Here is a 24,899-nt window from a genome sequence, read left to right as displayed (position 1 = left end):
AACACAGGAAAAAGGCTGGGAATTTTGCCAGACAGTGTAAAATAATCTTTTTTTCTTGGCAGTGGCCCAGCCACAGCTGCAGATGCCCTGAAGAGGGGGTGGAAGTGAGGAATGGGTTAGGGTGCCTATTCCCCCTCACACATTTACGGTCCCTGCCACCAGGAGTTTAGGCCCTGGCTCTGGTTACCAGCTCCCATGCAGGAAGAAAGCCCGTAAGACGGCTGTCCTTCCCACCGAGCACTCCACACCTTACTGGTTACTCTCATTAGTGCCACTTTATCAACCTGACTTCCCAACTCTCTCCTGACTCGATCTTCCTACTCCCCATCCAGCCTTGCGGGACTTCCAGACTAGACTCAAGGCTTTTTTTTTTGAGAGAGTCTCGCTCTGTCGCCCAGGCTGGAGTGCAGTGGTGTGATCTCGGCTCACTGCAAGCTCCGCCTCCAGGGTTCACGCCATTCTCCTGCCTCAGCCTCCCGAGTAGCCAGGAATACAGGCGCCGCCACCACGCCCGGCTAGTTTTTTGTATTTTTTAGTAGAGACGGGGTTTCACCGGATTAGCCAGGATGGTCTCGATCTCCTGACCTCGTCATCCAACCGCCTTGGCCTCCCAAAAGTGCTGGGATTACAGGTGTGAGCCACCGCGCCCGACCTCAAGTCTTTTGCTGTATCTATTCCTGGCCACTTCTAACTCATAACCTGAGTGGCTGCTAGATTGAGCTTTCTCAAACCCAGGCATGATCATTTCAGTGTACTTCTTAAAAACCTCCAACAGCTTCCCAAAGCTCAGGATAAAGGGGGATAAAAGCTACACCCTTCAGGCCGGGCGCAGTGGCTCACACCTGTAATCCCAGCACTTTGGGAGGCCGAGGTGGGCGGATCACAAGGTCAGGAGACTGAGACCATCCTGGCTAACACGGTGAAATGCCATCTCTACTAAAAAAAACCGAACAAAACAAACAACAACAACAACAACAAAACAAAATAAATTAGTCAGGCGTGGTGGCGGGCGCCTGTAGTCCCAGCTACTTGTGAGGCTGAAGCAGGAGAATGGCGCCAACCCGGGAGGTGGAGCTTGCAGTGAGCTGAGATCGCGCCACTGCACTCCAGCTACACCCTTCAGCACAGCACCCATGGCCTCACAACCAGGCCTAGCCTCCACTTCCACCTCAGCCATGGAGCATCCTCTGCTTCAGCCACGGAGAGCTGTCTGCCTGTTGCCACACCTGCCAAGCTTTCCAAGTGTACCTCTGGCTATGCAACTTCTTCACCCTTCCGAGACCTTCCCCGCTGCTTCCCCACCTGCCCCTGGCTGGTCCTCTACCAGCGGGCTCTTTGCCATCTGCCCTTCTTTGGGTTCAGTACCTGCCTGCAGATCCTACATAAAGTCCCTGGGCTAATGAAAGTGTTCTGTCTAGAGCCAAAATTCCATTTTACCTGAGAATCCAAGTCTTCTCCTTTTAAGCAGAGATTGGCATCGAGAACATTGAGTCCCACCAGCAGACCGACAATCACCATCCCTTCTTCCTCCATCATTAAAGCCTCAGGCTCATAGAACTCGCTACAAGAGATGGACAGGACAGCGGGATGCTCAGAAATAGCTTCACCATCCCCACTCCTTCCCCACCCTGAACTGCCTTTTCAACTGTGCCCTGGAGCCGGAAGATACTGCTGTGGATTTCCTCCCTCCCTTTCATTTCCCTTCACTGCTTCAACGGCTGCTTTTTCTCCCGTCCTCTCTTCTCTTCCTGTGGCTTAGAATGGGCTCGCCCGTCCTCCTGTCTAAAGTAAACTGCTCCATGCAGACCCTGGACCCCGGTTCTCCTCATCTCCTCTTGACTCCTGTCACTCTCCCCTCCTGTGTCTCCACTGGCTCCTCGTCTGTGTTGATATGAACTACATCTCCACTTATGCCCATATAAACAGGAAATGGGATCCCACATCCAAGCATAACACTCCTCCTTCTTGTGTCCCACGGAGGAACATGTGCTGCTTTACTTCCTTGTTGACCAGTCATCATGACCATTTGCGAGGGGGGGTCCAGCCCCTGCCTGATACTGCTCTGGTCAGCAATGACTTGCTCAGGTACCAAATCCAGTGGCATCCAGGCCACTGTGTGTGTGCGTAGGAACTTTTCTCTTAAGAATTAGTTCATTAGTAAAGTGAGGAATATGGTAATCACCCTGATTTGATCATTATGTAGTGTATACATGCACACAGTATCCCACAAATATGTATAATTTTGTATCGATTATAAAAAAATTAATTGAAAAAGAATTAGTTCATTACAACAAAATCTGTAACTCAAACTTACTCAGTGTAACTGTACTCAGAGTACGTGAAATACTGTAAATCAGTATTTGTCGTGTAAAGCTAAGTTCAATAATGAGCCATGCCTTGAAAACACTGAAAAGCTTGGGTTTTATAGGCTATGCTGTAAAATACGTTTCTCAATTACAAGAGAGCTTTAACTCTGGAAAGAGTCCTCCCTCATAAATCACCATAGTCTAGAGAAAATTCCTTTTATAATGATGTTTGCTTAGTTATAAATATCAAAAATGAACCAGTCGTAAATTTCCATAAATATTGTATACTTATTTTATTTTTTTATTTTGAGACAGAGTCTCGCTCTGTTGCCCAGGCTGGAGGTACAGTGGTGTGATTGGCTCACTGCAACCTCTGCTTCCTGGGTTCAAGCAATCCTCCTGCCTCAGCCTCCCGAGTAGCTGGGATTATAGGCATATGCCACCATGCCCAGCTAATTTCGGATTTTTAGCAGAGATGGGGTTTTACCATGTTATCCAGGTTGTTTCTGAACTTCTGACCTCAAGTGATCAGCCTGCCTTGGCCTCCCAAAGTGCTGGGATTACAGGCATGAGCCACCACGCTTGGCTGATACACTTATTTTAATTCAAAATGATCTACAGAACTATGTTCTAATTATTATTTTTTTGAGGAGGAATCTCACTCTGTCACCCAGGCTGGAGTGCAATGGCGCAATCTTGGCTCACTGCAAATTCTGCCTCCCAGGTTCACGTGATTCTCCTGCCTCAGCCTCCTGAGTAGCTGGGATTATAGGCATGCATCACTACGCCCAGCTAATTTTTGTATTTTTAGTAGAGACACAGTTTCACCATGTTGGCCAGGCTGGTCTTGAACTCCTGACCTTGTGATCTGCCCACCTCGGCTTCCCAAAGTGCTGGGTTTACAGGCGTGATCCACTGCGCTCGGCCTATTATTATTTATTTTTAGATGGAATCTTCCTCTGTCGTCCAGGCTGGAGTGCAGTGGCGCAATGTTGGCTGTCTGCAACCTCCGCCTCCTGGGTTCAAGCGATTCTCCTGCCTCAGCCTTCTGAGTAGCTGGGGTTACAGGCACCTGCCACCATGTCTGGCTAATTTTTGTATTTTTAGTAGAGACGGGATTTCACCATGTTGGCCATGGTGGTCTTAAACTCCGGAACTCAAGCAATCCACCTGCCTTGGCCTCCCAAAGTGCTGGGATTACAGGCATGAGCCACCACACCCGGCCTATGTTCTAATTATTTACCAAGCAAAAGATAAGCAAACCTAGTTGATGAAATACCTTAAGAGATGTTTATTGTCTATAAGCACTTTCAGATAATCTGCCAGTTTCTTTTGCATGAGTGCAAGATAAAGCCAAGCTCGGCCTCTTCCCACAGCTGTCCTAGAATTCAAACAGAGCATCAAACTATTGTGACATCACAACAACAAACACAGAAAAGAAACCTGAATTACCTAGGGAGATACACAGGAAACACACTCTTATAAATGCAGAGGACACTCTACAAATGGCTGTTTGGGGTTGGGGAGGGAGGCACGTGGCCTGGGCAGGCATCGAAAATGGCTCACCACACACCTTTGAGTACTATTACAAATACAGTTAGATAATGCTTTGCTTATAGTCATAAAATATCACAGGAAAATATCAGGTTAGATTTGTGTAATAGATAAACATTCTTTCAAAAGACTAATAGAGAACTTAGTGCTTGCTAAAGTGCTAAAGCTTGTAAAATCTCCAAGGGGTTAGCTCAAAGGTACAATTTTTTTTTTTTCTGAGATAGTCTTGCTCTGTCGCCCAGGCTGGAGTGCAGTGGTGCAATCTCAGCTCACTGCAACCTCCACCTCTTGGGTTCAAGCAATTCTCGTGGCTCAGCCTCCCGAGCAGCTGGGATTAAGGCACGTGTCACCACGCCTGGCTAATTTTTGTGTTTTCAGTAGAGACAGGGCTTTGTCATGTTAGCCAGGCTGGTCTCAAATTCCTGGCCTTAAGTGATCAGACTGCCTTGGCCTCCCAAAGTGCTGGGATTACAGGCATGAGCCACTGCACCTGGCCTTAAAGGTACAATTTTATGTTTTATTATTGTGGTAAAATACACAGAACATAAAATTTACCATCTTAACCATTTTTAATCTTACAGTTAAGTAGTGTGAAGTACATTCACAATGTTGTGGAACCAATTTTTTTTTTTTTTTTTCCGAGATGGAGTCTCACTCTGTCACCCAGGTTGGAGTGCAGTGGCACAATCCTGGCTCACCATTGTGATCTCAGCTCATTGCATCCTCTACCTCAAGGGATCAAGCAATTCTCCTGCCTTAGCCTCCCGAGTAGCTAGGATTACAGGCACCTGCCACCACGCCCAGCTAATTCTTGTATTTTTAGTAGAGATGGGGTTTCTACCATCTACCATGTTGGCCAGGCTAGTCTCGAACGCCTGACCTCAAGTGATCCGCCCACCTTGGCCTCCCAAAGTGCTGGGATTACAGGCATGAGGCACTGTGCCCAGCCCCAGTCTTGAAGGTGTAATTTTTCTGTATTCTAGCATTATCTCCAGAGAAGCAGAAAAGAAAGAAGAGGAAAAAAAAAGAAAAGAAAGAAAGAACAGGCCTGCATTAAACATTAAAAGAATAAAGGCTTCTCAAGTGCTGCTTGGTGAGACTGTAAACTTTACAACTTCCTTTTTCTTTTTGGAGATAGGGTCTTGCTCAGTCGTCCATGTTGCTGAGCAATGGCATGATCATGGCTCCCTGCAGCCTGGAACTCCCAGGCTCAAGTGATAATCCTGTGTCAAGCCTCTGGAGTAGCTGAGACACGTGCTACTACACCCAACTAATGGTTTTTTTTTTTTTTTTTTTTTTTTTTGTAGAGATGGGGTTTTGCCATGTTGTCCAGGCTGGTTTCAAACTCCTGGGCTCAAGCATTCTTCCCGCCTCAGCCTCTCAAAGTGTTGGGATTACAGGCGTGAGTCACTGTGCCTGGTCAACTGTACAACTTTCTAGTGGCAATTTGATGACAACAGGTTACCAAAATTTTACATTTAGTAATACATCCTAGAGAAATAACTGAAGATGGACACAAAGATGTATGTTTCGGGGCGGTCACCACATCATTATCACGGTTTGTGGTAACAAGAATTTGAAGACAGCCACAAGGGGGGTTAAACAAAATTATATATACAACAGAATACGACTTGGCCATTTAAAAAATATATTGTAGGCCAGGCGCGGTGGCTCACGCCTGTAATCCCAGCACTTTGGGAGGCCGAGGGAGGTGGATCACCAGAGGTCAAGAGTTTGAGACTAGCCTGGCCAATATGGTAAAAGTCCATCTCAACAAAAAATGCAAAACATAGCTGGGGGTGGTGGCTCATGCCTGTAATCCCAGCTACTCAGGAAGCTGAGGCACGAGAATCACTTGAACCCGGGAGGTAAAGGCTGCAGTGGGCCGAGACTGCACCACTGCACTCCAGCCTGGCAGATAGAGTGAGACTCTGTCTCAAAAAAAAAAAAAAAAAAAAAAAAAAAAAGAAACCTAGAAAGTATTAAAAGGCATATACTTGTCTCCTTGTCCTCCACCTCCCCACCCGCCTTCCCTATACATTAATATAGTGTCCTTTAAGTTCATTTCCAAAACATGTCTCTACACATGAAAACTAGTACCAAATATATTCTCTCCCTTTTTACAAAAAAATTTAACGTTTTACATGCAGTTCTCAACCTACTTATTTTGCTGAGTATCCGTCATCTTGAAAATCTTGCCGGGCGCGGTGGCTCAAGCCTGTAATCCCAGCACTTTGGGAGGCCGAGACGGGCGGATCACAAGGTCAGGAGATTGAGACCATCCTCGCTAACACGGTGAAACCCCGTCTCTACTAAAAAATGCAAAAAAACTAGCCGGGCGAGGTGGCGGGCGCCTGTAGTCCCAGCTACTTGGGAGGCTGAGGTAGGAGAATGGCGTAAACCCGGGAGGCGGAGCTTGCAGTGAGCTGAGATCCGGCCACTGCACCCCAGCCTGGGCGACAGAGCAAGACTCCGTCTCAAAAAAAAAGAAAAAAAAAAAAGAAAATCTTTCCATATCAGTACACAGAGGACTTCACTTTTTTCTACAGCTTTAGTGTGTCGCTGTTGGACAGCACCATAATTTATTTAGCTGGGTTAAAAAAAACTAGGGTGGTTCTAATCTCCTGTTAGAAATAACGACTGCAATAGATTATTCTGTACACGTGTCATTTTCATGTGTTACATGCGTAGGATAAAATGCATGTAAGTGGAATTGCTGGGTCAAAGTGCAGATGATTTTTTTTTTTGAGATAGAGTCTCACTCTGTCATCCAGGCAAGAGTGCAGTGGCGTGATCTCTGCTCACTGCAACCTCCGCCTCCTGGGTTCAGGCCATTCTCCTGCCTCAGCCTATAGTTCCAGCTATTTGGGAGGCCAAGGTGGCAGGATCACTTGAGCCTGGGAGGTGAAGGTTACAGTGAGCTAAGAGACTGCACCACCACTGCGCTCCAGCCTGGGTGACAGAGAGACTCTGTCTAAAAACAAAACAAAACAAAAAGCCGGGCACAGTGATTCACGCCTGTAATCCCAGCACTTTGGGAGGCTGAGGCAGATGGATCACCTGAGGTCAGGTGCTGGAGACCAGCCTGGCCAACATGGTGAAACCCCATCTCTACTAAAAATACAAAAATTAGCTCGGCCTGGTGGCAGGAACCTGTAACCTAAGCTACTTGGGAGGCAGAGGCAGTAGAATCGCTTGAACCCAGGGGGCGGAGGTAGCAGTGAGCTGAGATTGCACCACTGCACTCCAGCCTGGGCAACAAGAGCGAAACTCTATCTCCAAAAAAAAAAAAAAAAAAAAAGAAACCATCAGGACACTGTCTGTGTAGGTGCTTTACTCTTGAGAGAGCGAGCGAGCTGGGCAGGAAGGGTATGAGAAATTGTACCATATGAAGAACAACTGAAGAAGCATGGCAGTAGACTTGAGAGGCTCATGAAAAAGGTCATTAAGGCCAAGCGTGATGGCTCACACCTGTAATCCCAGCACTTTGGGAGACCAAGGTGGGTGGATTACCTGTGGTCAGGAGTTTGAGACTAGCCTGGCTAACATGGCGAAATCCCGTCTCTACAAAAAGTACAAAAATTAGCCGGTTGTGGTGGCACGCACCTGTAGTCCCAGCTACTCAGGAGGCTGAGGCATGAGAATCGCTTGAACCTAGGAAGCGGAGGTTGCAGTGAGCTGAGATTGCGCCACTGCAACTCCAGCCGGGGCAAGAGTGAGACTCCTCAAAAAAAAAAAAAAAAAAAAAAAGTCATCAAATAAACATTTGAAAGGTTGGCAGGTGCAAAAGGCAGCAATGGAGTTTCATGGGATTTAGAGGGTTTCAGGGCCTAACAGACCCGTGTCTTCTTCCCACTCCATCACTCACCTGCTGAGGCACCTCAGGCAAGTTACTTAACCACTCTAATCAGTTCCCACACTTGTAGACGAGGACACTAACAGCTATCCTAGAGGACAGCTGAGGAGGATTAAATGAGATAATGAAAAGGAATGTTCTCAGCACAATGCCTGTCACAGAGCAGGCCCTGAGGGCAGTGACTCTTACTATTCTCTGAAAATGGAATAGGCTGGCTCCCTAGGAGAAGGGTCAAATAAACGCTGAACAGTCCAGTCCCGTCTGGGAAACTGTGCAGAGGGCTCTTTTGCATTGGCTCAAGGATCCCTAAGACCCTTTCTAGATGCCACATTCCATGAAGATGACTTATTTGTGTTCTGGCCTGTTTTTGATTTTGAGCCTAAGCATAGCGATCCCAAGGACAGATCCAGACATGGCAAGTAACTTGTTAGTCCTACTCTAACAAATTACAAATGTCCCTTGGCCTGGAGTCTACAATCTGGCCCAAAATGTATTATTCAGAAAACTGCCCACCTGTATCTGAAGCAGTGATTCCAGGAGTGTATCAGTAGTTCCTTTTCCTCCTGAGTGCCCTTTGGTTGACAACACCTTTTCAACCTATTTGGCTTGTGTGGCAAGCAGGAATCACTGTCCCCATTTTAAAGAAAAGGAAACTGAGGCTCAGAGACAGTCAAATCCTGCTCGAGATCATGTGGATAATGAGCAGCAGAGCTCTTTCCAATTAGAAAGGGCTTCATCAGCAAGGAATTGAGAAATGAGTAAATACGAGGGAGTTTTTAAAATCATCAAATCGGCATAACTACTTCTCACTCACTTTAATTCTGGAAGATTTCTGACACTAGTCGCTATATCTGACGCTTCTGGACAAAGTTTCTCCACCAGCTCCAAAGGACCGAAGAAAGATTTATTTTGGCCAATAAAACTCTTCTTAACTAAAAGGAAAAACAAAAGTGTTATTCATAAGAACGGGTTGCAAAATTTCTTCAGGGACCCACAGCCTCTCCCCCAAAAGCCAAGTGAAAGTGAAAGCTGCTAAACTTCACTGCTTAATCCTTTTTTTTTTTTGAGATGGAGTCTTGCTAGACTATCGCCCAGGCTAGAGTGCAGTGGGCGATCCCAGCTCACTACAGCCTCTGCCTCCCGGGTTCAAGCAATTCTCTGCCTCAGCCTCCTGAGTAGCTGGGATTACAGGTGCCCACCACAACACCAGGCTAATTTTTTGTATTTTTAGTAGAGACGGGGTTTCACCATGTTGGCTAGGCTGGTCTCCATCTCCTGACCTCGTGATCCGCCCGCCTCGGCCTCCCAAAGTGCTGGGATTACAGGCGTGAGCCACGGCGCCCGGCCTCATCTAACACTATTAAAGAAACCTGGCTACTAGAAAATTTAAAACTGCCTATGTAGCTTGCATGATATTTCTATTGTCCAGCGCTGCTCTAGAACGTCGTTTCTGAGGACAGGAGCCTTGTCTGCTCTGTCCACTGCTGGCATTTCGGCACCTAGAAGGATGTCTGGCACTGATGAGAAAATGCCGAGCAAACACCCAGCCCGAACTTCCACGCTCCCAAACGCCCCCTCAGGCTCACCTTTCAGCCCGTGTTTGAGGCAGTGCTCCATCACCACAAAGAACTGCTGCAAGGGCGCATGCTCCGCATCCAGGCTGCGGCCCAGGCTCAGAGCCGACTGCAGCAAGACCTTGATGCTGAGTTTCATCATGTGCATCAGGTTGGCACGCTCCTCCATCATCTGGCACTTAGACGCTGTGGGGCAGGCGCAGGGATAGCTTCGTTAGTGGACTGCGTGTGGGCAGGTCAGACTCCGGGCCACGGTGAGAAGACGGGTCCGACAAGAGGCCAGGCAGTCTGCTTAGGGAACGGACGTGCTGGCGGGCGGATAACCGGGCTTCGCAGGTAAGTAGTCCCTGATCCCTAGAGGCCACAGCCCGCCAGCTGGACAGCGGGGCCTCGGGTCAGAAGAGCCACTCGGCCTCCTGCTCCAGAGGCCTCTCCCAGGCGGCTCCGCGCGTTGCTACGGCGACGGCTCTAGCAAGACTCGCCGCGTTTGGCTGCTCCCGCAACCTCGGTTCCGTTTTCGACCAATGGAAGGGCGCTACCTACAGGAAGCCCTGCCCCAAGCTCTTAAGAAGGCGTGCTGGGAAAGCGTCCCGCCCCCAGACATTCCTATTGGGCGAGTCCAGCTCAAGGCCACGCCTACGGAGCTAGTGGGCGCCATTTTGCATCCTCTGGCCCGCACGGGGGCGGATGCACACCCCGCCCGGAAAGCTTTTCCAGCCTTCTCTCTTGCCCGATAGTGCCAGCCGGGTGCCTGCAGGGAAGCATCTTCCCCCCAGTTCCAGGCTCAAATTGTTGCCAATCTTTCGTCCGCTACTAGTGGACAATTTTAGGTTTTACGCACACTTCCCTTGGAGTCAAATGAATTCAGAGAATTCCATTTCAACTCCCATTACCTTGTCGCACTGTTTTGAGGGTATAATAAAGACTGCAATTATCATCAGATATTTATATGTGCAGGCCAAACGTTCTCTTAAACCCAGTAAGCTGGTATCCTAGAAACGAAAAGTTTAGATCCCAAAGTAAGAGTCCTGGCAGGAAAACCCCGCTCGAAATATTTACCAATGGGATTGGGGGCGGGGGATCGTATTGTTTTTGGTTTGCAGTTGTCCAATTACTACTGAGGTTAAATAACGTCTCTTTATTGTCTCCTATTTCTTCTGTGAATTGCTTGCCTTAGTGTTACTGACCTGCATATTTTGGATATTAATCCTTTGTTTACCTGTTTTATTTCACCAGCATTGATTAATATGGACAATTAAAGAGCAAATTTATACGTACTATATTTTTATAGTTAACTGCAGTTAAATCTAAAAGAACGATAATATTATGGCCGTGAACTTGTACTAAAGGTCTTAAATAAATATTGAGACATCCTGGGACTAAAAATTCAAAATTATCTCAGCAAAACCCAAGAAGGTAGGGGGAGAGCTCACGGGCAAGAAGAAACAGCCTAAGCATTTCACCTTGGTTATGGAGAGGGTTAAAAGTGGGTTAAGTAAAGCATTTGGTTGGGCGCGGTATAATATTTTTTTTTTTTTTTTTTTTTGAGATGGAGTTTCACTCTTGTTGCCCAAGCTGGAGTGCAATGGCGCGATCTCGGCTCACTGCAAGCTTCGCCTCCTGAACTCAAGCGATTCTCTTGCTTCAGCCTCCCGAGTAGCTGGGATTACGCCCGGCTAATTTTGTATTTTTAGTAGAGACGGGGTTTCTTCATGTCGGTCAGGCTGGTCTTGAACTCCCAACCTCAGGTGATCCACCCGCCTCGGTGTTCCAAAGTGCTAAGATTACAGGCGCGAGCCACCGCGTCAGGCCAGTATAATTATTTTTATACTTCGAGAGAAGCCTATGTATTATTTATAAATTTTAAAACTTTAATGGATGATTGGCAAAGGAAATAAAAGTTGTAAAACTTCATCAAGAGAAGGGAGAAACTCTGAAGAGAGCAATAACCATAAAAGCAATTTGTAAAGATCTATCCTTAAAGACACGAAGCCCAGTTCTATAATCTAGTGGTCTTGAAATTGGAATACATATACAGCAGTCTTGCCAAAGCTAGGTATGCCCAGATGTTTTAAGGAACTCAATTTCCAGATTTTCAAGTTTCACAGGCACGCTTTCTCCTCCCTCTAAAGAAGGCCAACTCACTCCATAACCTGTCTTCCTCTTGATACAGTGACCTGGGGTGCACTAGGTTCCACACACCGAATGGAGGGGGAGTCGCCCTTGATGATTAAGTAACCGAAAACGTGAAGACTGATCTTTTACTGCTTTATGGTATTTAGTTAAGCTTGGGCTTGGGGCAGAGGGGTGGTCTCTAACCCTCTGCTTGGGTATCCTGAATTTAGAAAGTTAAATTTTTCTCCCCACAAATCTATGTAATTATGTTCAACCAGTTGCTATCCACAACCCTAAGATGTGCCATTAGCTTGATGGCCATTTTCCATAAATTAAACGAGCCCAAACTGCAGCTAAGTTTTTGATGAAAATGGATTTGAAATACATGATAAACTAAAAGTATTTTTGTCAAAAAGTATTGTATTGGCAAAGGTGAATGAAATAAGCAATATTCAGATGTCTGCAACCATTCTGAGTATTCTGGGTTAAACAAAGTGCCTAAGTGAAAGAATAAGAAGTGAAATGATCCCTTGATAAGTCTTTTTTTTTTTTTTTTGAGACGGACTTTTGCTTTTGTTGCCTAGGATGGAGTGCAATGGTGCGATCTTGGCTCACTGCAACCTCCGCCTCCTGGGTTCAAGAGATTCTTCTGCCTCAGCCTCCCCAGTAGCTAGGATTACAGGCACCCGCCACCATGCCCGGCTAATTTTTTGTATTTTTAGTAGAGACAGGGTTTCACTATGTTGGCCAGGGTGGTCTTGAACTCCTGACCTCAGGCGATCCACCCACCTCAGCCTCCCAAAGTGCTAGGATTACAGGCGTGAGCCACCACGCCCGACTCACACTTGATAAGTCTTGGTAAAAATTTTTTTTTGGTAACTCCCAAAAGTTGAGAAATTTCCTTAATATGATTAGGCTGCAGGTCAGGTAATTTTCAGTTATTTGCTTTGAATGAAAATAAGGGGGCCGGGCGCGGTGGCTCAAGCCTGTAATCCCAGCACTTTGGGAGGCCGAGACGGGCGGATCACGAGGTCAGGAGATCGAGACCATCCTGGCGAACATGGTGAAACCGTCTCTACTAAAAAAATACAAAAAACTAGCCGGGCGAGATGGCGGGCGCCTGTAGTCCCAGCTACACAGGAGGCTGAGGCAGGAGAATGGCGTAAACCCGGGAGGCGGAGCTTGCAGTGAGCTGAGATCCGGCCACTGCGCTCCAGCCCCGGCGACAGAGCGAGACTCCGTATCAAAAAAAAATAATAATAATAATAATTTTTGGCATTAGATCAGTGTGATTTGGGGCATATAACTTGGAAAGAGTTCAGAGATGACCAACATTACTAAAACAAACAAACAAAAAACAGGACTAAAACTGATGCTGAATTCTATCACACTTTAGCAGTAAATCATATGTATTTGTCTACAGATATATGCTAATAACAAAAACCAACACCATTCATCTCATTAAGAGATGCAATTCATTGGCTGGGCGTGGTGGCTCATGCCTGTAATCCCAGCACTTTGGGAGGCTGAGGCAGGTGGATCACAAGGTCAGGAGTTCGAGATCAGCCTGACCAACATGGTAAAAACCCCGTCTCTACTAAAAATACAAAAATTAGCTGGGCGTGCTGGCACACACCTGTAGTCCCAGCTACTGGGGAGGCTGAGGTGGGAGAATCGCTTGAACCCAGGAGGCGTAGCTTGCAGTGAGCCGAGATTGCACTACTGCACTCCAGGCTGGGCAACAGAATGAGACCCTGTCTCAAAAAAAAAATGCAATTCAAGAAAAACTTATGTATAATTTTTTATAAAAATTGTATTTATGTTCCTGTTACCAATGTAGCATTACTAATAAACTTAATGATAATTCACTCCAGAAAAAAATTTTTTATACACTTAGAGCTTTAGTCATAATAAAAATTTATTAAACTTTAACTTATTTACATACTTTTTGCTGAGACTTATAGGATGACCAATAACACTTTTAAAAACATACAAATCTATTACATTAATTCTATGGCAGAAGTGGAATGGAAATTCAAGTTCAATGAATAAAAGGAAAATGTAAAATTTTCAAATATTAAATAACTTCCTATTTTAAAGATGGATGGTGGTAATTATCAATTCATTAAGGTATTTACATACCACTTGATACATTTCAAAACACAATGTAACAGTTTTATTTTAAAAAGTCAATATTTACACTATGCCAGAAAATGAATTCTGAGCAACTTTGAAATATGATGAAGAATCTTATACGTTAATTTTAAAAGTTGGAGTTTTCAGCTGAGAGCAGTGTCTCATGCCTGTAATCCCAGCACTTTGGGAGGCCAAGGCGGGCATATCACTTGAGGCGGGCTGGTCACTTGAGGTCAGGAGTTCGAGACCAGCCTGGCCAATGTGGTGAAACCCCGTCTCTACTAAAAATACAAAAAATTATCTGGGCATGGTGGTGCATGCTTGTAGTCCCAGCTACTTGGGAGGCTGAGGCAGAAAAATCGCTTGAACCTGGGAGGCAGAGGTTGCAGTGAACCGAGATCGCGCCATTGCACTCCAGCCTGGGTGACAAGAGTGAAACTCTGGCTCAAAAAAAAAAAAAAAAAAAGAAGAAGAAGAAAAAAGGCAGTTTTCTTAGGGGGTTACATGAGCAAAAACTGTTAAGACCAGTGTTCCAGGCAATCAGCGCTGAGTGGTGCTGTCTCTGGAAGTGCTGCTGGCAGTGTTTTGCCATCTCATGCATCCTCTACTGTGGGTGACCTGTTCCCATTAGTACTCAAGTTAGAGGCATGGAAAATTAAACCTGGAATGATCTTTTAGCGGTTCCATCTCTCAGTTGTACTGGCTTTATGACCTTGGTCAAACCATTCACATTTCTAAGTTTCATTAATAATAGTTCAACATGACACACAGAATATCACGAAGTTCTACACCTACTGAATTGCTAAATAAATTGCTAGGCCAGTCTCTTGACTGGCAATAAGTGACAAGCCCATTGCTTGCCTGGGCTCAAGCAATCCTCTCTCATTGGCCTTTCAAAGTACTGGGATTACAGGCGTGAGCCACCTGCACCCCGCCAGCATGTTAATTCTTAAAACACGCATGGTTGTTACTCATCCTTTAGGAAGCATTTCTCTGAAAAGCAAGATGTATTCCTTGTGGGTACATCCTGTTGTTTGTGTGGAAACAGCCAGTGTTGAGAGAGGAAAGCACATGTGTGATGTGCAGAAAAGCTCAAAGATACAATAGTACTGGGGAAAATTTCTGGGAAGGAGGATTTAGTATTTGCCCTTTTTTTTTTTTTTTTGAGACAGTTTCACTCTTGTTGCCCAGGCTGGAGCGCAATGGCGCGATCTTGGCTCACTACAACTTCTGCCTCTGGGTTTCAAGCAATTTTCCTGCCTCAGTCTCTCGAGTAGCTGGGATTACAGGTGTGTGCCACCATGCCCATCTAATTTTTGTATTTTTAGTAGAGACGGGGTTTCACCATGTTGGCCAGGCTGGTCTCGAACTCCTGACCTCAAGTGATCCACCCGCCTTGGCCTCCCAAAGTGCTGGGATTACAGGCATGAGCTACCATGCCTGTCCAAACGTGCTTTTGTATGGTTTGATTTTTAAAAATCATGTTCACTTATTACCTTAAAAAAAAAATCCCCCAGAACCAAACAAGACACCTATGGACAATGCAATCACATACCAGACCCCACATGGGACAACCTTTTTTTTTTTTTGAGACGGAGTTTCACTCTTGTTGCTCAGGCTGGAGTGCAATGGCGCGATCTTGGCTCACTGCAACCTCCACCTCCCGGGTTCAAGAGATTCTCCTGCCTCAGCCTCCTGAGTAGCTGGGATTACAGGCATGCGCCACCACACCTGGCTGATTTTGTATTTTTAGTAGACATGGGGTTTCTCCATGTTGGTCAGGCTGGTCTCAAACTCCCGACCTCAGGTGATCCACCCACCTCGGCCTCCCAAAGTGCTGGTATTATAGGCGTGAGATACTGTGCCTGACCGGGACATTTTAAAACAAGTATTCAAAACATTCTGCAGCATTTCCTTTAGCTTCTACCATTGAAAAAATATTAGCCAGCACGAGTGCTGCTCACATTTAATCTCTGCTCCTAAACTGCTCCCTCTGAAAGTCCTGCCTGTCCACAGTGCTTGTGTAGGCAGATCAGTGGGGAAAGAGACCATGAGTCAGCCTTGGGCCTGGGCCTGGCTGAAGTGGTGTCACTGTCTTTTTCCCAACCTGTTTTTCTTGTGTCACTGCAGAGCATACCGCCCTTGGCCCATTTCCTTTCCCCACCTCTGCTCCTGTCCTACCTGATGGCTTCAAATCCTGGTGACCTTCAGGACCAGCCACATGGCTCTACCCAGCAGTTCCCCAGATTTCATCTCTTTTTAAGCCATGGTCACCATTTTTGCTGGAGTGAGTGGCAGTTATTAATACTTTCCTTAAATCGAGTTAATTATTATTATTTTTTGAGACAGTCTTGCAGTGGAATGGTCTCGGCTCACTGCAAACTCCGCCTCCCAGGTTCAAGCAATTCTCCTGTCTCAGCTTCCTGAGTAACTGGGGTCACAGGTGTGCACCACCACGCCCGGCTAATTTTTGTATTTTCTTTTAGTGGAGATGGGGTTTCACCATGTTGGCCAGGTTGGTCTCAAACTCCTGACCTCAGGTGATCCACCTGCCTTGGCCTCCCAAAATGCTAGGATTACAGGCGTGAGCCACCATGCCTGGCCTAGTTTTTAAAAATCCATATGGGGTATATATATTGACATTTTGCAGTTGGTGAAGTTACTTCTCTTTAATTCAGTTTACCTCTTTATAAAACAGGGATAATAATGGTACTCATCAGCCTGTGCCATCTGCATAATTTACAAGGCTCAGTGCAAAATTCCTGGCCTGGAGCAGAGCGTAGAAGTCAGACTCCCCCTTACTACAGCCCTAATGGATTGCAACTCCCCTGCAGGGACGGGGCGGGTGAGAGGCCCTGCCCACTTGCCTGCCTGATGTGCTGTGGTACCTGCCACCCTGCCCTGAGATTCAAAGGGTGCAATCCCGATGCTGCCTGGGCAAGAGTGGGATCAGGGAGGCTAGGGAGAAGCCCCAGGGCAGCTCTAGGGGGCCAGGGCAGCTGAGAACCTGTCCCATTGGCCTTCATTTAAAAAACACAAATTCAAAGATAAAATTAAGAATTTCAAGCATGGGATACTTCTGAGTGCCTGGCCCTTTCCACCGGAGTGATCAAAGCCTGCATTGACCGTACACCCATGAAGCTAGTCCTGCTATCTCATAGGGTTGTTGTGAGGACTAAATGAATACTTGTACAGATTTAGGACTAATGCCTGGCACCTTTGAAGGACAATATAAGTGTTGGCTATTGTTTATATCACTTCCATAGATGGAAAACAGGTATTTTTCAAATATGCATTTGTTCAGCAAACACTTACTATTCTGTACCAGGTACTGACACATTTATCTTTTTGTTTCCTTGATTCTGCATTAAAGGAAAGAAATTCTGGCTGGGCGCGGTGGCTTATGCCTGTAATCCCAGCACTTTGGGAGGCCGAGACGGATGGATCACGAGGTCAGGAGATCGAGACCATCCTGGCTAACACGGTGAAACCCCGTCTCTACTAAAATACAAAAAAAATTAGCTGGGCGCAGTGGTGGGCGCCTGTAGTCCCAGCTACTCGGGAGGCTGAGGCAGGAGAATGGCGTGAACCTGGGAGGTGGAGCTTACAGTGAGCCGAGATCGCGCCACTGCACTCCAGCCTGGGCGACAGAGCGAGACTCCGTCTCAAAAAAAAAAAAAAAGGAAAGAAATTCTATCAGGGAAGAACTAACATTTATTATTTGCTTACTCCTGCCACGAAATATCTAAGAGGCCTCCAGGGGATGCCATGCCTTGACTTTCAGTATTGACTGTCAATGAGTATGCAATTCAGCATCCACTGATGTGTGGAAATCTCCGGAAAAGGTGTCAAGCTAGAGGGAAGTAGATTTCCGGGCTGCACAGGCTCGCATCACCCTCTAATACTACTTTCCACTGCCAGGATCTCAAAACCAGTCAGCCTTTCAACTTTACTCATTAATCATTCTTTTTTTTTTTTTTTTTTTGAGACCGAGTCTGGCTCTGTGGCCCAGGCTGGAGTGCAGTGGCGCGATCTCAGCTCACTGCAAGCTCCAGCTCCCGGGTTCACGCCATTCTCCTGCCTCAGCCTCCTGAGTAGCTGGGGCTACAGGCGCCTGCCACCACGCCCGGCTAATTTTTTGTATTTTTAGTAGAGATGGGGTTTCACCTTGTTCGCCAGGATGGTCTCGATCTCCCGACCTCATGATCCGCCCGTCTCGGCCTCCCAAAGTGCTGGGATTACAGGCTTGAGCCACCGCGCCCGGCCTATTAATCATTCTTGACCATTGCAAATCTCACAATTCACTACCTGGGGTCAGTGCGTCTACAGCAAAGGTACCAGTGGATGGGGAGGAATCAGGAGGCCTTAAGGGTGTGCTATGATGCTCCTTGGAAGGCACCACCACCTTTCCTCAGCTCTGTCCCAGCATTTTCTATGAAGTTGGCGATGTTCTATGCTGTGCTCTCTCATACAGTAGCCACTGGCTACACACAGGCTACTGAGCACTTAAAACGTGGCCGCTGTAATCGAGGAACTCACTTTTGTTTTTGTTTTTTTTTGAGACGGAGTCTCGCTCTGTCACGCAGGCTGGAGTGCAGTGGCGCGATCTCGGCTCACTGCAACCTCCGCCTCCCGGGTTCAAGCGATTCTCCTGCCTCAGCCTCCTGAGTAACTGCGACTACAGGTGCATGCCACCTCGCCCAGCCAATTTTTTGTATTTTTAGTAGAGACGGGGTTTCACCGTGTTGGCCAAGATGGTCTCGATCTCTTCACCTCGTGATCCGCCCGCCTCGGCCTCCCAAAGTGCTAGGATTACAGGCGTGAACCACCGCTCCCGGCCGAGGAACTCATTTTTAATTCAATTTAAAAGTACTCAATTTCAATTTGATTCAGTTAGAAATTGAGGAATTCGGCTGCGGGCGGTGGCTCAAGCCTGTAGTCCCAGCATTTTGGGAGGCCGAGGCAGGTGTATCACGAAGTCAGGAGTTCAAGACCAGCCTTGCCAAGGTGGTGAAACCCCGTTTCTACCAAAAATACGGGGCCGGGAGGTGGCTCACGCCGAGCATGGTGGTGGGCGCCTGTAGTCCCAGCTACTCGGGAGGCTGAGGCGGGAGCACAGCTTGAACCCAGGAGGCAGGGGTTGCAGTGAGCCGAGATCACACCACTGCACTCCAGCCTGGGCGACAGAGCAAGACTCGGTCTCAAAAAATAAATAAAAACAAAAAAGAAAAACACACACAAACATACGCGTGCTGCTGTATTGGATAGCACAGCTCTGGATGTCTGGCGTTGGAGGGCTAAGTTAAAATCTTACTATCACTGATATGCTGGCACTTTATTCATTACAAGGGCTGAAAAGTCTTTCAGAGATCATCCGGTGACTTTAAAATCCCCATCTCACAGGCAGGGGTGAGCGGAGGCGCCGCTGGTCCGCTGCGCGCAGGGCCCACGCCCTCCCGACACCCGCCAGCGCTCCACTCCCGCACTGAGCGGCTGAAAAGCAGAACCTTGCTGGCTCCGTGCCGTGGGTGGAGTTACTACAGAGTTTCGAAGCCCGGACGCGCACACGTCCTTCACCTAGTTAGTGGGAAAGCGCAGAGGCGCGGGAGCGGGAGCGCGCTCAGGCACGCGGGGCCGCGGGGGGCGGTCTCGGCTGGGCCGCCGGAGTAGAGACCCACGCGCAGCCAGGCGCCGTCCGCCGGCCAACAGCTCGCGTAACCTCCCCGACCGGCCGGCGCCCTCCCAGCCCGGCCCCCACCGCGCCCGCGCCAGCGGCCAGCGGGGACACGCGGGTCCGCCGCGGGACAGACCCGGCCCGAGCCTACCTGCGCGCGCCGTGCCGTCCCCGCTGTCCCCGCCGCCCAGCCCCGCGGCCGCGCGCAGCGCGCTCCCGCAGCTCGCCGACAGGTTCCCGGTGGCCCTGCGTGCCAGGGTCAGGATGGGCGCCGACCAGCCCTCCGCCGCCCGCGGCCTCGTTGCGCTCCGCAGGTCGCCCGGGCTGGGCAGCTGGCTTCGGTCCACGATCTCAAACTCTTCTCCCGGCTCCAGCTCTGACCCAGGCCCCGGCCCCAGCCCCGGCTCCAGCTCCCGCCCAGCAGTGCAGCCGCCTTCCCTGTCGGCCATCTTGACCGTGTCACGTGACCCAGCGGGGTGGGCGCGGCCGGGCGCCGCCTTTCCCTTCGGTAGGCGAGATTTTTCTTCCTTTTCACCGCCCGCCTCGCCTTCCTGCAGCTTCGAAAGGTTCGGGAAGGTCCAATAACATAAAAACTGCGTATTCCCTGCCGCCGGCAGGACGTGTTCGCGGGGAAGTTCCTCTTGAACTTTCTCCCAGGACCGTTGTGCCCCCTGCGGCGCTTCGCGGGGTCCCGTGGCCGTCGTTTTCTTTGTGACACCATTTCCTCTTTTAAATTTTCATTTCATGTTCTGTGTTTTCCACTTCGTCATTTTTCTGCAGCACTCATCAGAACAAGCCCCGAAAGGGCAACTAAGGAAACGCACAGGCGAGGCAGGAAAGCGGGATTTTTTTTTTTTTAAATAAATGTGACGGCTTGGCAAGAAAGAGTGCACGATAGTGGACCGGAAATCAGAGCTGGCTTCTCCTATTAGTTAAGTGGGATAACAAAAAGCTGACCTCATTATTAACTAAGTTTGCAGTAAGGACCACATGGCAGATGTCAACGATTGTGACTACTATCTCTAGTATCCAACTATGTGGCCCGGCTAAGTCACTATACACTCAGTCTGTTTCCTCACTTGGAAAAGAAGGGGATTTTACTAAATACAAAGGAAAATTTTGACCAGCTTGGCCAACAGGAGGAAACCCCATCTCTACTAAAATACCAAAAAAAAAAAAAAAGGCCGGACGTTGTGGCGGGGCAGCTGCACTCCTAGCTCCCTGGGGGGCTGAGAATGGGAGGATCGCTTGAGCCCAGGAGGTCGAGCCCATAGTGAGCGGAGATCCTGGCCGCTACACTCCAGGCTGGGCGACAAAGTGAGACCCTGTCTCAAAAAAAACACTAAAATTTCACTAGCACTGAACACTTTGCAAAGTGAGGCAACATGAGCCACACCAAACCAGCAGAACTGTTTTGATTGCCAGAATGTTTAAAAATCTTAAAAGTTGTTGCCGATATGTAGAAATCAAAAGATTTCACATAAGAATATGGAGTTTAGCTTTCTCTGGAATCACTGGAAGGTTTGGTAAGTCATGGTATATTCCCTGATGGCAACAAATTTGGGAATGAACTGTGCTGCCCCTTTAGAAGCCCACCTGCTCCCTGGACCTGTCTTGGTCCAGCCCAGTTCACTAGGTTGCATGGTATGTCTGTTCCCTGAAAGACCAGTTCTCAGTGAAGAGATACCACTTCATCTAGGAGTGTTTTGGGAATTTGTGGAATGGCACAATCTCAGCTCACTGCAACTTCTGCCTCCCAGTTCAAGCGATTCTCCAGCCTCAGCCCGTAAGCTGGGACTACAGTCATCTGCCGCCACACTCGGAATTTTTGTATTTTTAGTAGAGACAGGGTTTTGCCATGTTGACCAGGCTGGTCTCAAACTCCTAGCCTCAAGTGATCCGCCCACCTCAGCCTCCCAAAGTGCTAGGATTGCAGGTGTCAGCCACCATGCCTGGCCAGTGAAATCATTTTCTGAATGATGCGATATGACTTTTTCTTGCCAAAAATGTTTGCCTAGGCTGGGCATGGTGGCTCACGCCTGTAGTCTCAGGACTTTGGGAGGTCGTGGTGGACAGATTGCTTTGAGTCAGGAGTAGAGACCAGCCTGGGCAACATGGTGAAACCCTGTCTCTACAAAAAACAAAAACTAGCCAGGCGTGGTGGCTGGCACCTGTGATCCCAGCTACTTGGGAGGCTGAGGCTAGAGGATTGCTTGAGTCCGGGAAGTGGAGGTTGAAGTGAGCCAAGATCGTGCCACTGCACTCCTGCCTGGGTTACAGAGCGAGACTCTGTCTTAGGAAAAAAAAAAAAAGTTTGCTTAAAAACACATCAGGTATGTGGAGCAGCACTGTCCTACAGAACCCTCTGAGGTGATGGGAATGTTCTCCCTCTGCACTGTCCAGTATGATAGCCAGTGGCCACAAGCAGCTACTGAGCACTTGAAATGTGGTTTGCCTGACTGAGGAGCTGAATTTTACTTCAGTTAATTTAAATTTATATGTGGCTAGTGACTACCGTACTGGCCAGCACAGCTTGAGATCTAGCTTTTAGTTTGCAGAAAATGTAGAGGAGAAAGGAGGAAGTTAAAACAGCACCTGTTGTAAACCCCAAGAACAACCCTGATGAGATCAGAGCAATCTGCTGGGAAAGACATTTTTTTAGTTGGGGAACTTTGAATATGGACTAGATATTCTAGATAACATTATGGAATTACTGTAAATTCTGTTAAATGTGATAATGGATTATGCTTACATAGGAAAATGCCCTTTTTCTTTTTTTTTTGAGACGGAGTCTCGCTCTGTCTCCCAGGCTGGAGTGCAGTGGTGGGATCTTTTTTATTTTATTTTATTTTTAATTTTTTAAATTTTTTATTTTTTTTTGAGACGGAGTCTCGCTCTGTCGCCCAGGCTGGAGTGCAGTGGCTGGACCTCAGCTCACTGCAAGCTCCTCCTCTCGGGTTCACGCCATTCTCCTGCCTCAGCCTCCCGAGTAGCTGGGACTACAGGCACCCGCCACCACGCCCGGCTAGTTTTTTGTATTTTTTATTAGAGACGGGGTTTCACCGTGTTAGCCAGGATGGTCTCGATCTCCTGACCTCGTGATCCGCCCGTCTCGGCCTCCCAAAGTGCTGGGATTACAGGCGTGAGCCACCGCGCCCGGCCTACTTTTTCTATTTTCTTGTACAGCACACGGTCTAGTGGAAATATAATGCAAGAACACAGTGATTAATGTTTGTAGTAGCCACTTAAAAAAGTAAAAAGAAATATGTGCAATGAATTTTAATAATATATTTAATTCAATATGTCCTAAGTAGTGTCAATTCAACATGTTATCAACAGAAACATGAATGAAATATTTCATCTTCTATTTTTGCACTACATTTTTGAAATCTGATATTTTGTATTGATAGCACTTCCTAATTCAGACACGAAATTTTCATAATAAATACATGATTTGTATTTAGGTTTCATACAATTTACAATTCAAAAAGTAGATTCACATACGCGAATCGTTTCAAACATACCTCTGGGCCCAGCTCCTCGCCCGGCCTCGCCCGGTGAAGTCAGCCCGGACTGCAGCTGCGGAGCGCCCGCCCGTGGTCCCCGGAGAGGGCGCCTCGGACGCCAGCGCAGAGCCCCGGGGAGGGGCGGGAAGCCGGAGGAGGGCGAGGGGGGCGAGGCGGGGCGAGAGGGGCGAGGACGGCGATGGGGGCGAGGAGGGGCGAGCGGGGACTCGGGGCCGAGGGGGGCGAGCGCCGGGCCGCCGCAGCCGGAGACAGCCGCCCCTCCTGAAGGCCGCGGGCAGGTGGAATGAGAACAGCGCGGACAAAGGGCGGGACGCAGAAGACTCCTCAGGAGCGACTTGGGAGCCGAGACCACCCTGGGGAAGCTCCGCCTCGGATCCGCGTCCACAGACCCGGCGGCCTCAGACCGGGCGCCCGGGGAAGAGGCAGCGGCTGTGAGCACCGCGGTGAGGAAACCAGGCTCCTGCCATGCCCAGGCCTTAGGCCGCGACCCCAGGGCGTTCGGGAGCGGGTCTGCGTCCGGGACCAGCACACTCTGGACGGGAGCGCTGCCTTTTTGGGGTCCTCCAGCTGAAGGATGCGATTTGCAAGAAACCCGCTCTGTAGACCTCGACAGCGGCGGGGGCCCCAGGCACTTGGCGGGGTGCGGGGACTTTGATGTGGCTCCCGCGCACCCACCCGGCACCGCGTGGATTGCAGGCGCGGGACGAGCTTGAGTGGACGCTGGGTTCGCTGAGCCCCCCAGAGGCTCCTCGCCGTGGGTCCCCTGTGCCGCCTTGGACCCCCCAGAGAAACCTTCCTCCTGTCAGGGGAGGCCAGGCCAGGCGCCAGGCCTGAGTGTGCCCTGGACGGGGATTTCTCTGAACAGCCCATCATCCCGTCATATCCATGTTATCTTAGCCTCGTGTTCTGAAGAAACACGAATGTCATGCACAAGCGTGGATTTTAGCGCGTTTTAAATTGTAATAGGACTAACTCCAAGGAAGCTGGAACTTGAAGCAGGCTCCAAGCAAACTTTTGCGTCACCCCCCACCATCCTCCAGGGTAAACTGAGGAGCATAGTTAATTGGTTTTCCACAGGTATTTGGCTGTTCTGGATGTAACCACGTAATTCCTGGAACCCAGTGAGAGTCAGCTTCCTTTATGGGCGTCTGGCAAGATGTGCTCAGAGTCAAACACCTTGAAGATCTTCATGGAAACAACTTTTGGTGCTTTATCAAGATGTCATTCAGGGCTCTGAACAGTCGAATACGTTGAAGTGGGCTGTTAGGTGGATGGGTTTGATGTAGTTATACAGTGTGCATTTGGTACTTGTCAATAGTGCAAGTAATGATATTGCAAAAATAAAGAAAACCTTCTTTAAAAAGAAAAGCAGCCCGGCACAATGGCTCATGCCTGTAATCCCAGCACTTTGGGAGGCCGAGGCAGGCGGATCACGAGGTCAGGAGTTCGAGACCAGCCTGGCCAGCATGGTGAAACCCCGTCTCTACTACAAATACAAAAATTAGCCAGGCGTAGTGGCCCGCACCCAGGCAGGCTGTTCTGGAAGAGGATGCTTGGCTCTCCAATGCAGTGTGGCCATTTGGCTATGATATCACACTGCACAGTTTAATGACTGAAATCAGACCTCTTGTTGTTGGAGATGACTGGAGGATTTTTTTTCTTTTTTCTTTTTTTTTCCTGAACGTAAGTAGGTAAGCCATGAAGATCCCAGATTTCATTCAGGGACTCGGAACCAGCAGCAAGGAGCAGGCTGCATGGAGAAAACTGTTGGCTCTAAAGTACCCCAGACATCCAGCTTGTTCAAAGTAAGTGGCAATGGCTTTGGGATCACAAAAATAGCCCTTTAACATCCAAGTCAGTAGTAGAAACCCCTAAATATCATGTGGCAAAAAAAGATTTGAAATTTACTTAAATATTCACTTTATTTTCTCAGATGGGATTTTTTTTTTTTTTTTTTTTTTTAATTTTAGACAGAGTCTCACTCTGTTGCCCAGGCTGGAGTGCAGTGGCGCCATCTTGGCTCACTGCAATCTCTGCCTCCCAGTTCAAGCAATTTTCCTGTCTCAGCCTCCTGAGTAGCTGGGACTACAGGTACGAGCCACCACACCCGGCTATTTTTTGTATTTTTAGTAGAAACGGTTTCACCATGTTGGCCAG

General features: G+C 48.2%; 1 protein-coding gene across 7 annotated transcripts in view; it reads right to left on the bottom strand.

The window, feature by feature from the left end:
• The window catches only part of RUFY1 (RUN and FYVE domain containing 1), a 66,663-nt gene extending 46,985 nt beyond the window's left edge, over nt 1-19,678 (bottom strand). For 5 of the 7 annotated variants that reach the window (XR_013395040.1, XM_077937512.1, XM_028849990.2 and 2 more), the window contains exons 1-5: nt 19,367-19,678; nt 9,303-9,476; nt 8,531-8,648; nt 3,586-3,687; nt 1,438-1,561 (exon numbers count right to left, since the gene is read on the bottom strand). Coding sequence is in view for 6 of the 7 variants with exons in the window: in XM_077937512.1 (XP_077793638.1) it covers nt 1,438-1,561; nt 3,586-3,687; nt 8,531-8,648; nt 9,303-9,476; nt 19,367-19,664 (816 nt within the window). In the remaining variant the exon portion in view is untranslated. The remainder of the gene's footprint in view (nt 1-1,437; nt 1,562-3,585; nt 3,688-8,530; nt 8,649-9,302; nt 9,477-19,366) is intronic. The other 2 variants (XM_077937513.1, XM_028849991.2) reach the window with 1 other exon arrangement.
• Nucleotides 19,679-24,899: the final 5,221 nt, after the last annotated feature.

Source organism: Macaca mulatta, chromosome 6 (genome assembly GCF_049350105.2).
Source record: "Macaca mulatta isolate MMU2019108-1 chromosome 6, T2T-MMU8v2.0, whole genome shotgun sequence".
NCBI lineage: Eukaryota > Metazoa > Chordata > Mammalia > Primates > Cercopithecidae > Macaca > Macaca mulatta.
The sequence above is the reverse complement of the archived record's forward strand: the minus strand, read 5'-3'. Positions and strand labels throughout refer to the sequence as shown.